The 15,166-nt window shown below is 41.5% G+C and overlaps 1 protein-coding gene across 1 annotated transcript in view; it reads right to left on the bottom strand.

Annotated features, from left to right (window-relative positions):
• The window catches only part of LOC311107124 (sodium/hydrogen exchanger 3-like), a gene marked incomplete at both ends in the record, with an annotated part of 81,892 nt that extends 73,875 nt beyond the window's left edge, over window positions 1-8,017 (bottom strand). Inside the window, one exon of the mRNA XM_084149622.1 lies at window positions 7,768-8,017. Within this exon, the coding sequence (XP_084005748.1) occupies window positions 7,768-8,017 (250 nt within the window). The remainder of the gene's footprint in view (window positions 1-7,767) is intronic.
• Window positions 8,018-15,166: the final 7,149 nt, after the last annotated feature.

The following is a 15,166-nucleotide window of genomic DNA, read 5'->3' as shown; positions in this document are numbered from 1 at the left end:
TGCACATTGCCTTTATCCAAATTAATTTTGTGAAACACCTTTCTGATGTAAGTGAACTAAATTATGAAACTATTATGAGTAGATAAGCACCATATTGTGACATGCAAACCTGTGGTGAATGTGATGTTAAACCATGGTACCATAGATTATTGTTCTAACGGCAAGGTCCGTAACTGCGGGGGTACGGCTAGGATCGGAGAAAATACTGAAATCCCCAGGCTAGGACCACCGGGGGTGGGAACTGTGGGATATAGGGAATTATTGGTCTAAACGCTACTGGCAAGGATCGTAACTACGAGGGTACGGCTAGGATCAGAGGGACACTTACAATTTTAGATAGTGTTGCGCTATCGGCAAGGTCCGTAACTAGTACGGCTAGAATCGTAGGAGCACTTTAAAGTACACTATAGTGTTGCGCTTCGGCAGGGAGTTGTACTTGGGGGTACGGCCCAGATCGGAGGAGCACTTTAAAGTATAGGGTGTCGTATGCTGTCACGCCCTGACTCTGAGGACTTGTATTTGTTGAGTCAGGGTGTGTATTTTCTGTGTTGTGTTTGCTATGTCGATGTTCTATGTTTAAGATCTAGAATGTGTAGATCTATGTTGGCCTGTGTGGTTCCCAATCAGAGGCAACTGTTGCTCGTTGTCTCTGATTGGGGACAATACTTAGGCAGCCTTTTGGCACCTGTTAGTTGTGGCATCTTGTTCCGTGTAAGGTATGTTGTTTGAATGCTACCTTGGACTTCACGTTTCGTTTGTTGTTTTGTCGTGTGTTTAGCCGTAAATAAATATGAATGCATATCACGCTGCGCCTTGGTCCTTCTCGTCTGTAAGCGATCGTGACATATGCATGAGAGTGTGAATGATCCCAGTGTAATAAAATAGTGTTTGCAGACGAAATAAAAGAGTGAATGCGGGTTACTAAAATTAATAAACCTGTATACATTGATAGAAAACTAATTAGGAATTAAAGACATCTGTGGCTGTCCAAACTGTATAATTTGTGAATAACTATTGGGTTTGTGGTTGTTTAAACCGTATAATTTGTGAATGATAATTGGGAATAGATATACTAAGGTAGAGAAATTAAAATAAAACGTATTAAAAGTGAGAAATAGAAACTTGAACCTAAAATTTTAAAAACGCTTAGAATAGAAATAAAAAGAAGGAAGCATTGTGTACATTAATATGGCAGGACACACAGAGGCGGAACGAGTGCTGAAAGTACTGAAGTCCACCCTTGAAACAAAAGGAGGGAGGGGCTAGAGACAGCGAGAGTATGGCTTTTGGAGAGTCAGGAAAGACTAAGAAGTGATTTGTGTCGATTAAGAATTGGCTAAAAACACCACGAAGCGATTATTTGAGAGGTACCTATACATTTCTAACGATATATACGTATGAACTTGCTCACCTGAACGTAGACGTACGTAATGGGTGAGAAAGTAGAGAATATGAGTTTAAGGTTGTACCGTTGTTTGATCATGTGATAAGGTTTAATGGGTAATCGGACCATAACTAATGTGGGTATAGAAGTAATGTATAATATAGTAGAGAGCCAACAGAGGGTTCCATTGAACTATTATGGTTTATTTGGCATTTCAATGGCATAAGGTGAAATCTGTATGTATGAGTGGAATTCGACGGCTGGTATGGGTGGTGACCGGATACTACTGAGTATTTAGTTTGGTGATGTTGAATGGACGATTTGTAGCGTGTTTTGGGTTAAATAGAAAGGCTCACTTATTCAACCGAAATAGGTGCGGGGAGAGAATTTTTGTGTTACTGAATGAGGTGAGACTTAAACTACTGAGAATAGAGAAGTATTATGGACACTCCGTAATAAATAAACTGAACCAAACAAGACGTTACTACAGCAATAGAGGATGGTTAATGTTGTTACGTTAGTTTTTAAACCCGATGAGAGGTAAATGCAGAACGCTGTTTGAGAGTGTTTTATTTTTGCTACTAGGGGATTTAGTGTTTGAGATGAAAGGGCTGGCTAGTCGGGAGTGATGACGTGGCTGGTTGTGCGACATGGAAGTGGTTGTTTGGCGTACTTTGAAAGCATTGCGGATTGTGTGGGGTGACTGGCAATGTATGTAGAGGGTCCCTGGTTCGAACACAGGTAGGGACAGTGGGTAAAGCTTTCGCATTGGGGCTATAGACCTAGATTACTACGTGGATTGAGAAATGTGAAAGGTTGAATTAGATAGCTTAAGTAGAAGTATTCTAGAAAGGTCTATGAAAATATGTTACAAGGTCCCCGCGCCTTCCCCGTTGTGTAGGAAGGAGCAAGGGGAGGGGTGAGAGATAGTTCAAATGATAGGAATATCATTAAATGTATGCTTATCAACGATAGCAAGTATTTGTTTTATTAATAAGGGCCTAATCAGAGAGAACAGTTAAAGAAATTGAATAGCGAACTGAAATGGCGATAGAGCTGTGAAAATTGAGTTGAGGACAAAGGAGAATAACTTATGGCTCTGGTTAGCGGGAGAAAAAAAAGTAGAGACAGTCAAGCGAGTTAGATTGAGCTGTAAGATTTCAAGTGGAGGTCTGAATACTTGACTGAAAGGCAGTGCTTTGATAAATTCTAATTGTTATTACTTTATTCGATAGGTTGCTTAACACCAGTGGTGTATGCAAATAGTTGGTGAATTCTAGAACAATAATTTATTTTCGTTACGGGGACCAGGGGATGCAAGTAGCTTTAGCTATTATGCTGAGGGAATAGCACCAACCTATAGTGGGTTCTAGATTTGTTAAATAAACAAACATATATTTTAAACTAAAGTAATGCAATAGGCTACAATTATAACATTATCAGAAAAAGGCACAATTTAATGTTAAAGTAGTTATTACAATTATTATTAATAGTTATTACAGTTAATATCATTGATCCAGTAATGATATAAGGATAGTAGAGGAAAGGCAAGGGATTAAATCTCATTTAGGGAAAGGAGAAGAGTATGAAGATATATTAGGGAGAAAATACCATTAACTGAGGGATATAAAACGTTTAGCTGAAAAAGACAACAGGAATAATTTACCTTACACCCTATTATAGACATTGCATTACTTTTGATGTAACCGTGATTGTATTGGCTAAAAAATGAAATATGACATTTACAGGGGGGACAGGAACAATAGAAGGGGAGACATATTTTCTTAGGGGGTTGATCAAATAATTGATAATGGATCATTTGAGATGAGATCACATGTTAGGGTAATCAATTAAATAATAATTGTATACTCAAGGAATTTTGAGTGGTTTTATGGATTAGTTATGAGGAATTAGATTGATACAAACAATTATTGATGGGTTAGGACTGGGGATATCTGTATCATGTTTTGTGTGTACTACCATCTTTAGATTACTGATGGTAATTGAAGGTTAACAAAATTATAACCAGGAGAAAGAGATTAGCTTATCTCATTGGAATGTTGCCCAGGGCGAGGGGGAGCAGTAGTGAAGTTAGGCAGTGAGCTACCAAATCAAGTGGGGCCTGGCTATTTGTGGTTGTTGTTTTTCAAATAGGGTTTTTCAAACAAAAAACAACACACCTAGTATGATGTTTATAAAGCCTTGTTGTTTCAATTTTGGGGGGTTTTCAGCAGGTCAAGGGTGATAGGTCTTGGAGGAGCACGCACAGTGAATTTTATGGAGTTTTTCGGTTTTGGCTGAGTTTGGGGTATATATGATTTCTTATGAGAATGAATGTCATGAGGACTTAATGAACACTTGGGATAAGTAACATTTATGAAATATTTAGAATAATGGTAATGTTTGGTATACTATGGGATGGAACAGTTCGTTGAATAATTTCAATTGCCTCTGAACTCTGCTTTAACTTTCTGGTGTTAATTAATCATCCACACTAGTACATTCTAAAGGCATGAGAGGAGGACTTTAAGATAGGAAAATAAACTAAGTTGAGGGTAATTTATAATACTGTGAAAAGTGTGAAGAAGATTATAATTTGGTAATAATATATATGATTTGAACCATAAAATAACAGAAGAGAGAGAGAGCTTTCCCTGAATGAGGGATACCTGTTGCTAGTCAATTGTACTAATCTTGGATTACTTTTACGGGATAGAAGTAAATTGAGGTATTATCAAATGTTGTCATTTAAATTTCATTTTTAGTATGCTTTAATAAACAACAAGTTGGTATTTGAAACTAAATTAATGCAATGAGCTGCAGTAATCAGAGGAAGGCACAATCTAATGCGAAACAATTTACCTAGATCATTTATTTAGTAATGAGATCAGGAAGATTGGAGCAATAAAGAAGCAAGGGACAGTCTCAAAAATAAATAAGGGATGGCAATTTGATGATAAATTACCAATATTACCTAAGTGATTGTTTAGGTAGGTGGTAATATTGACACATGGGCAAAACATGTGTCAAAAGGGGGATGATAAGTAGATGGTAGGATTAAATAATAAATATACACGAAGGAGAGGACAAAATATTTTTACAAAAAAAGTCAGAAATAGAAATTGAGAGCTGAACATGTGTGAAGATAGTTTATTAACCACACCCGTATGTCAGAGGTTTTGTGCCCCACTGGTGAACTAAAGGAGAAGGTGACCCACTCTATCTAACCAGGTGACTGGTGAGCATCCAGTCCCTAAAGAAGAAAAACTGGAAGCAGGCCTGTTGACAAGGGCCCTATCAGGTTATATTGGTCACTGCCTTTGCCATTAGAATAGCAGAAAGAGCAACCTGGGTCCACGTTACCCACTGCAAAGAGGTAAGAACACATACAAGCACCATTGAACACATGCAGAGTTAGAGAGAAGAACTGACATGCAGAGTTAGAGAGAAGAACTGACCCAATAGGGTCTGGGGATCACCTCTGTTAACGAAGATCTCCTACCCCGACCTATCATCACTGTAGTGTGTTCTCAGGGTGTGAGTTTGGGGTAGTACCAAGCAGAAAGACTGAGGACAGGAGAGGGTTGGCGGTTTTTGGGAATATGGATAACTTGGGTTGCATCATAGTCTCGGTAATGGTCTTGATATGTCAAGATCCACCACCAATTATGCTATGCCCTTACCATTGTTAAGAAGTAAAAGAGAAGAGAAGCGACCCGACATACTGACCTTTAAGGACGAGTGGCCTACAAAATAGGAGTCAGAGAAGGGCAGACTGTCAGATTCAAAATAAGGGTTGGGGATGTAGCCAATGAGTGGGGTACATGTCAATAAACAAATTGGGATTATAAAATCCTATTATATTCGTGTTCGGCCCCCACGGCGGATTGTTCCTAGACTCAAGTGTTTAAACACACTTGGGGATGGGGATATGAGACCGGGTGGGACTGAACATCCAGATGGGGGGTAAAGAGAAACAAAGACATCACCAATTATCAATTGGAGATAGTAGTAATGTGACAGACTTAAGTTCGGAAGCACAGGAGAGAATTCTGAACCTTACAGCCCCTGTAACTGATGTGTGGTGGGCATGTGCCAGTAAGGGCAGTGTAAGGCAGAGAATTCCAAAGGGGTGGCTAGATACGTGCGCCCTGGTTCTACTGATTCAGCTAGTTAGAATTAGTCACCAGGAAACAAGGATTAAACAGATGTAGGAGGAGTTTTAACAAGAAGGAGAATAGCCCTATTTAGATGGATGCGATTGGGCTACCAAAGGGGGTATCGGATGGATACCGAGCTATGAAACAATTAGGGGAAGGGTTTACTACCACGTTCTTTTGGTGGGTGACAATAAACAAAATTGTGAATTGGATTAATTATATCTATTACGACCAACAACGATTTATTGGCTGGACTAGGGATGCAACAGAAGGGATCTTTTGAACAATTATCCGCCATCTCACTCTTATGACTTAGTAAAAAGAGGTTGGCTCTAGATCAGGCAGAAAGGGGTGGTGTCTATAGAATGGTAAGCCATTGTTGTACGTTTATCCCTAACAATACCAGTCCTGACGGGAGTATCTCTAAAGCCCTAGTTGGTTTAGATAAACTATCAGCTGAAATGAAGAGCATGGCTGGAATGGAGGGAAACGGACTGTTCTCCTGGTTGGGGGAGTGGTTTGGTAAGTTCGCATCATTGGTGGTTACTGGATTTCTGACCCTAGTAGTTGTGTTTCTAATATTAATGTGCTGTACTGCCTGTGTAATTCCTTGTCTGAGAAAGTCTGTTACAGATGTCGTGCATATGGCTGGTATGATGCCCCTCCTAGGGGCTCAAGAAGGGGATGCAGACACTGAGATGGGGTTGACAAGTATGACCCTTGGTTTGCTATTGGTGAGGTGGTGGAGTGACACCCTAGTGGGTGTCTAAAGGGGGCCAAAGTTTACTTCCCTGTTTATGTTTTATATTAATACAAGTTTGATTATTTTTGTTTGTATTGTATTTTAATGAGTGACACCCTAGTGGGTGTCAAAAGGGGGAATCCTAAATTTCCCTGAAATTTCTTATTTTGGGTTTTCTTATTTTGGGTTCACACCCAGTGGGTGTGAAAAGGGGGATTGTGGGATATTATTATCTTATATTTTAGATGTGCTGTTAGCTTAATAAGAAAGCATTAATGATTAAACATAATAGATTTGTGCTGTACTGATATAGACTGTTTAATATAACAAGCTGTGATTAATGTGGGGAACTGTTATGGGGGTAGGCTGAGACAGGCTTGTGACTCACACAAACACAGCCTCTTTGTTAGAACGCTCAAGGACATGTGTTCTGCTACAGTGGAGAGGAACAGACTATGTCTGAAGTTGCAAAACAACTGAACACCTGGCAACAGTGAAGCACCAAGGGGCTGGGACCAGCGATAGGCTGAGTAAGTCTAAACCAGGCTCAGTCTCTACTTTGATAGGCCAGCAGGGAGCGGGAACTATCTCTGTCAGAGTATTTTAAGAAGAACTTATAACAATGGACCAGTTCTCTGTCTGCCCTGCGTGGTATTTCAGTGGACCCGTATTTACGAACATCATATTTACCATTGAAGTGTTTGCATTAATTAAAATACTAGTCTATTTTAGAAGACGTGTATTGACCTCTTTTTGTTCCAATACCAGATTTGAATTGACGCAACTTATCACACCAGATCTTATTTATGGGCTTCATAGCAAAGGGGATGAATACATATGCACACACCACTTTTCCATTATTTATTTTTTTGAATGTTTTGAAACAAGTTATTTTTTTCATTTCACTTCACCAATTTGGACTATTTTGTGTATGTCCATTACATGAAATCCAAATAAAAATCCATTTAAATTACAGGTTGTAATGCAACAAAATAGGAAGAACGCCAAGGGGAATACTTTTGCAAGGCACTGTATCTACTGTATATGTACCTATACACAGAGTGTAACTAACGTCACATCTCAATTGTGTCCGTTGTGTACACTGACAACGCTAATGACAACACAACACTGTGGATACTCCATTACCTTTAACCATTCACCTTCAAAAGCTGAAACTCCATAACTAACATCTGTACCTACATACACATTTGCACAAATTACATTATCACTTGCCAGACTCTACCAAAGTTTTCCTCAGCTTTCCTGTCGAAACACATAAATCCTGTACAATTCTACACTAACACACAGTTAAATTGGCTGTGTTATGACAGTGTAAAGTCAGTTGTCTTAAGCTGACACCAACTTGGTTTAACATCTTTTAAAACTCTCAGAGGGTGACTAGGGGATGGCGATCTATGGTACGATGAAGTGCTATAAAGATAAGTAGCCTGGGGAAGGGGATGTAGATGTATGGTACTCACAGAGTTTGCAGAGCCAGCTGACCAGGATCCAGAGTGCCACCAAGTACGGGAATTGAATTTCTTGCCAGTTCCAGGTGACGATGGGCAGGGTGGTGATAAGATTCTGTGTTCCATTTTCTGTGCCCTTGTCTGTCCTGTGCTCTGTGCCCATCTGAAGGTCATCATTCCCTGCCTGAGATGCCAGGCTGGGCCTACTGATGGCAAGCAGCACCATCACCAGGAAGAACGTGGAGTGCCATAGAGCTGGCATCTTGGAGCTGGATGCTTCTCAAATCTTTTGCTCTTTGATCGATCTTGGTGTCTGTCTCTCATTCCCTCCCTCTCTGTCCTCTCTCACGGTCTCTGGATTTTCAGTGCTGGCCCTAAGTATGTTTGCTCCTCTCTGTCCTCGCTCAGGCTAGGGTACACCTTTTCACTACAGGTGAAAGCCCCTCCCATTCTTTAGCCAGACCAGCTAGTTGGGCCACTTCTTCAATGGGCAGGGGCGGAAGTTCTGCCCAACCTTACCACCCTCTTGGTACTCACTCGCTCAGGACACCAGAGGCTTTTCTAAAGTCTACCAACCTTGCCAGCAGGCATGCCAGCTTAGTTAGACAAGCTAGCTACTCTAACTTGAATGATAGCCTGAAATGGCTTCTTGGTAGCTAGTTATGAGGTTGGGAGATAGGGAACCTGTCTGGGCTAGCTAAAGCCAACTTCATACAATTGTTAGGTGGCTAGAAGTGTTACAGAGATACAACAAAAATCAGATTTGTTGTTGCTTTAGAAAAGCAAGCAATTACTAAATGTACTGAATAAGACTTATATTCCTTTAAATATTTTGCTCAAATTTTAGAAGATACATTTAGTTTCTAAGAATAACCACCAGTCAGGAGGATACAGACAGCTCAAGAGGTATGCATAGAATTAAGCGTAATGATTATGGCTCTAGATTGCAGGAAAAAGCTGTTACAGGTGTTTGAAAAATTCCAAATTCTCCAATTAATGCATTCAGGGCCAAGCCCCCCTCTGGACCCCCCATGCGGGGACATGCCCCCATCTGGCTGTCTGATGTATTCATTAATTCAATTTAATCCATTAAAGGGGCAATATGGGTTTGGTACGTCAATTTTTTGAGTTTAAATTATTCATATGTAGCCATTGATTCTTGAAGAATGTAAAGTAGAAATACCTCATGGGCAACAGTCTTACCCAGTCAGAAACCCACAAAAGCTTGTTTTCTTTAACTGTTTGTAAACAATGTAATTGTAAACCAACACTGTATACTGTAGCTTTAAAACATGGTTAAAACTGTCATTTTTATCTCATGGATGGTCAGTCCTTGCATCCATACAGTGGGGGTGTAGTGTATTAAAATTATGTCTTTGTTAAATGTTTTTCATGACGAAATGGAATGTTGGTTGTTCAGGCCAGAGGGGGGATGTTTTATGATGTTATTTGAAATGTGCCGCTTGGAGGGTGACGCCCGAGGAGAGACTGGTGATTGGCCAGAAGAGGGGGTAACCCTTATTTTGGTATTGTCTATATAAGAAGGGTTTTAGACAATAAACCCCAGAGCAGCCCCTAGAATGGGAGGACACTGTTCTCCAGACCTCGCGAGTCTGTCACCCATGCTGAAGCTTGTGATCTGAATAAACCTTATGATCAATGTTCAGTATGAGCAGACTCCTTTTGTTCATCAGCAATAATGGCCACCACTCATCAGATACGACAGGGGAAAAAAGTATTTAGTCAGCCACCAATTGTACAAGTTCTCCCACTTAAAAAGATCAGATTTTCATCATAGGTACACGTCAACTATGACAGACAAAATGAAAAAAAAATTCTCCAGATAATCACATTGTAGGATTTTTAATGAATTTATTTGCAAATTATGGTGGAAAATAAGTATTTGGTCAATAACAAAAGTTTCTCAATACTTTGTTATATACCCTTTGTTGGCAATGACACAGGTCAAACGTTTTCTGTAAGTCTTCACAAGGTTTTCACACACTGTTGCTGGTATTTTGGCCCATTCCTCCATGCAGATCTCCTCTAGAGCAGTGATGTTTTGGGGCTGTCGCTGGGCAACACAGACTTTCAACTCCCTCCAAAGATTTTCTATGGGGTTGAGATCTGGAGACTGGCTAGGCCACTCCAGGACCTTGAAATGCTTCTTACGAAGCCACTCCTTCATTGCCCGGGCGGTGTGTTTGGGATCATTGTCATGCTGAAAGACCCAGCCACGTTTCATCTTCAATGCCCTTGCTGATGGAAGGAGGTTTTCACTCAAAATCTCACGATACATGGCCCCATTCATTCTTTCCTTTACACGGATCAGTCGTCCTGGTCCCTTTGCAGAAAAACAGCCCCAAAGCATGATGTTTCCACCCCCATGCTTCACAGTAGGTATGGTGTTCTTTGGATGCAACTCAGCATTCTTTGTCCTCCAAACACGACGAGTTGAGTTTTTACCAAAAAGTTATATTTTGGTTTCATCTGACCATATGACATTCTCCCAATCCTCTTCTGGATCATCCAAATGCACTCTAGCAAACTTCAGACGGGCCTGGACATGTACTGGCTTAAGCAGGGGGACACGTCTGGCACTGCAGGATTTGAGTCCCTGGCGGCGTAGTGTGTTACTGATGGTAGGCTTTGTTACTTTGGTCCCAGCTCTCTGCAGGTCAGTGTCCTTTGACAGCTCTTTGGTCTTGGCCATAGTGGAGTTTGGAGTGTGACTATTTGAGGTTGTGGACAGGTGTCTTTTATACTGATAACAAGTTCAAACAAGTGCCATTAATACAGGTAACGAGTGGAGGACAGAGGAGCCTCTTAAAGAAGAAGTTACAGGTCTGTGAGAGCCAGAAATATTGCTTGTTTGTAGGTGACCAAATACTTATTTTCCACCATAATTTGCAAATAAATTCATAAAAAATCCTACAATGTGATTTTCTGGATTTATTTTTCTCAATTTGTCTGTCATAGCTGACGTGTACCTATGATGAAAATTACAGGCCTCTGTCATCTTTTTAAGTGGGAGAACTTGCACAATTGGTGGCTGACTAAATACTTTTTTTCCCCACTGTACATGTTCGTGAGAGTCTCACCTTTGCACAGAGGGGTCATATTAGTGTGTAGCCTAAACGGTATGGACGTTACAGACAGAAGTTGGCAGATTGGTTGTACCGATGAGTCTCCTGACACTTGTTTAGTCATAGAGGAAACATGATTTTGTGAGAAGACCGATTTTCGACATTTCTCATTGTCTGACAAACATCGCTCTAGCTCTGTCACTTTTCACCGCAGATGCGGAAGTGCGACATAGGTGGATGCGGTGGATTGAGAAACATCCAATGCAAAACAGATATCTCTAGCTTAAACAGACAGATTTATGTTTAATATTTTATTATGCTAATTAGATTCAGGCGTGCACAGACATCGATCCAGACTTACTATCTCATAACAACGACTTACTATCTCATAATAACGACTTACTATTTCAGGGATAATCAACGAGGGGCTATGCGTTCTTTGGAAAATAATGAATGACGTGGAAGGTGTGTTCCACGACATGCTAGAGGAGTGGAACTAACCTTGCATTACTTTCCAGAGAAAGCATAGAGCCCCGAGTTGATTATTCCTTTTATACCATGGCTATAATTTAACACGATGTGTTCATGTGCCAGTAGAAATGTGTTCAACATCCACTGAAGTAGTTGCCTTGGTAACCAAAAAACAGACTTGCTAGTTTAGCTAACACATTTTCAGTCCTAGCTCGCTATTATGAAAATTGAATTCAACAATGCCAATAATATTTTGAATTCAACTTTTACTTTCAAATGCAGCTCAAACATTATTATTTTATTATTTTGGTGGCGGGAACGAGCTTCCATAGAATTGGGATTTAAAATAATAAAAAATGAGATTCTGATCCTCTGGATAGGGATTCGGTTTTGACAATCCAATCTGACCATTAAAGAAAGGCTGTACAACTAAGAAATATCAATGTAACTAAGGTGACAATGTTAAAAAAAGTTATTACATCTGAAAACCACCTTTGGCTGCAAATACTGCAAATACTGCAAATGCTTATTATGCTTACCCAATAATGAACTAAATCACAGACTGGGCACGTCATGAAATTACAGACAGCAGCCTAGCGGTAAAATAGAACTCAATTGATCTAAGATGGCGCTGCAGTGGAAAGCAGCCATTTTACGACCAATTATGCTCTTTTTTTCACACGTAACTTTTTGTGTACATAATGCCTATAACCAAAAACAGAGATCACTAACCTCAATTTGGATGGCAATTTCCACTTCAACGAGTCGGAAGCTCTGGGCGTTCTACTTAATTCGGACCAGGCACTAATCCCCGGGACTCGAAAGAGGAAGCAACGGCGCAAAAGAGGCAGACGAGCCAGCATCCTGACTAGACTACGTTGGAAGTCTCAAGTTTTTTCTCGCCAGAGTTAGAATACCTCATGATAAGCTGCAGACCATAATAGTTACCAAGAGATTTTTAATCTATATTTTTCGTAGATGTCTATTTACCACCACAAACCGATGCTGGCACTAAGACTGCACTCAACGAGCTGTATAGGGCCATAAGCAAAGAAGAAAATGCACACCCAGAGGTGGCGCTTCTCGTGGCTGGTGATTTTCATGTAGGGAAACTGAAATCCGTTTGACCTCATTTTTACCAGCATGTCAGCTGTGCAATTAGAGGCGACAAATTTCTAGATCACCTTTACGCCACACACAGAAACGCATTCAAGGCTCTCCTTCACACTCCCTTTGTCAAATCTGACCATAACTTTATCCTCCTGATTCCTGCTTACAAGCAAAAACTCCAACAGGAAGTTCCAGTGACGCACTCAATAGGAAAGTTGTCCGATGAAGTGGATGCTAAGCTACAGGACTGTTTTGCTAGCACAGACCGGAATATGTTCCGGAATTCATCCGATAGTACATATACCAAGATTAACAATCCCGCTACGTACATAGAAAATCTCGCTACGACCTCCGACGAGCCATCAAACAGGCAAAACGTCGATACAGGACTATGATCGACGGATGTGGCAGGGCTTGCAAACTATCACAGATTACAAAGGGAAACCCAGCCGCGACCGCCCAGTGACGCGATACTACCAGACACTGAACCATGCATGAGAGCACCAGCTGTTCCAGATGACTGTGTGAACTCGCTCTCCGTAGCCAATGTGAGTAAGACCTTTAAACAAGTTAACATTCACAAGGCCGCGGGGCCAGACGGATTACCAGGACACTTACTCAGAGCATGCGCGGACCAGCTGGCAAGTGTCTTGACTGACATTTTCAACCTCTCCCTGAGCCAGTCTGTAATACCTACGTTTCAAACAGACCACCATAGTCCCTGTGCCCAAGAACATCAAGGTAACCTGCCTAAATGACTATCACCCCGTAGCACTCACATCTGTAGCCATGAAATGCTTTGAAAGGCTGGTCATGGCTCACATCAACACCATCATTCCAGACTCTCTTGACCCACTCCAATTGGCACACTGTCCCAACAGACCACACATTCTATATTGCTGTCCACACCGCCCTTTTCCACCTGGACAAGAACAACACCTATGTGAGAATGCTGTTCATATGTTCAACACCATCCAAGCTCATTACTAAGATCAGGACCCCGGGACTGAACACCTACCTCTGCAACTGGTTCCTGGACTTCCTGATGGGCCGCCCCCAGGTGGCGAGGGTAGGCAACAACATATCCACCACACTGACCCTCAACACTGAGGCCCCTCAGGGGTGCATGCTTAGTCCCTTCCTGTACTCCCTGTTCACCCACATGGCTCCAACACCATCATTGAGTTTGCTGATGACACAACAGTGGTAGGACTTATCACCGAGACAGCCTATAGGGTGCCAGGACAACAACCTCTCCCTCAACGTCAGCAAGACAAAGGAGCTGATCGTGGACTACACGAAACGGTGGGCCAAGCACGCCCCCATCCACATCAACAGGGCTGTAGTGGTGCGGGTCGAGAGCGTCAAGTTCCTTCGGTGTCCACATCACTAAGGAAATAACATGGTCCACACACACCAACACAGTCGTGTAGAAGGCACGACAATGCCTCTTCCCCCTCACGACAAGCGGTACCGATGCACCAAGTCTGGAACCAACAGGACAGAACAGCTTCTACCCCCAAGCCATAAGACTGCTAAATAGCATTGACCCTTTTTGCTCTTCACATACGCTGCTGCTACTGATTATTATATATCCTGTTGCCTAGTCACTTTACCCCTACCTATATGTAAATATCTACCTCAATTACCTCGTTCCCCTGCACATCGACTCGGTACTGGTACCCTGTGTATATAGCCAAGTTATCTTTACTCATTGTGCATTTATTCCATGTGTTATTATTTTTCTGTAGTTTTTCTGTAGTCTACACCTACTGTTAGTCTACACCTATTGTTTATAAAGCATGTGACAAATAAAATTTGATTTGACATTAAACTAGATTTCAGTATGATAGAAATAGCCCATGAAGGCCCATGTAGCCTATTTATCTTTCAAGTCATCTCGGTTTTCATTTGATGCGTTGTTTTATCCTTCACTTGTTTGTAACAATTGCAAATACTTTTGCAACTTTGTATTTGTAGTCGACTTCGTTTGTAAGTTATCGGTGGTCACAATCAATCAGACAGTCTAAACATCTTAATTGTATGTTTAGCGGAGATCTTCTGTGGGGAAAAAAAGCATCTAACGATCCACTTTGGCTGCTCCATGATTTGTCTGTCCTCTCTCGACTCCTTTTGAAAAATATCAAAGGTAATCGAGGAGAGGCGGCGAGGAGAAGGAACGTGCTTGTATGAAATGAGACTCAGGCAAATTATGTGTAAAGTGATCAAGAGATTTTATAGATAAAACGATAAGTATTGTTAATACATTTCACCCCCTTTTTGTATTATCCAATTACAATCTTGTCTCATCGCTGCAACTCCCCAACGGGCTCGGGAGAGGTGAAGGTCAAGTCATGCGTCGGAGGAAACACCATTCAACTGACGACCGAAGTCACCCTGCAGGCGCCCGGACCGCCACATGGAGTCACTAGAGCGCGATGAGCCAAGTAAAGCACCCCCGGCCAAACCCTCCCCTAACCCAGACGATGCTGGGCAAATCATGTGCTGCCATATGGGACTCCCGGTCACGGCCGTTTGTGACACAGCCTGGGATCGAACCCGGGGCTGTAGTGACGCCTCAAGCACCACTCGGGAGGCCACATTATGTTGTTTTTAAACGTGTGCATTCTTTTCTCCTCCGACAAACAAAAGCTGATTCTAAGGGGGTGTGGCAGATTTCAAAACTCTTCCGCGAAGGACACACATGACTATCTTCGATGAAAGGTGGCTATCGAGGACCTTCC

Source organism: Coregonus lavaretus (genome assembly GCF_964263955.1).
Source record: "Coregonus lavaretus genome assembly, chromosome: 3".
Classification (NCBI taxonomy): domain Eukaryota; kingdom Metazoa; phylum Chordata; class Actinopteri; order Salmoniformes; family Salmonidae; genus Coregonus; species Coregonus lavaretus.
The sequence above is the reverse complement of the archived record's forward strand: the minus strand, read 5'-3'. Positions and strand labels throughout refer to the sequence as shown.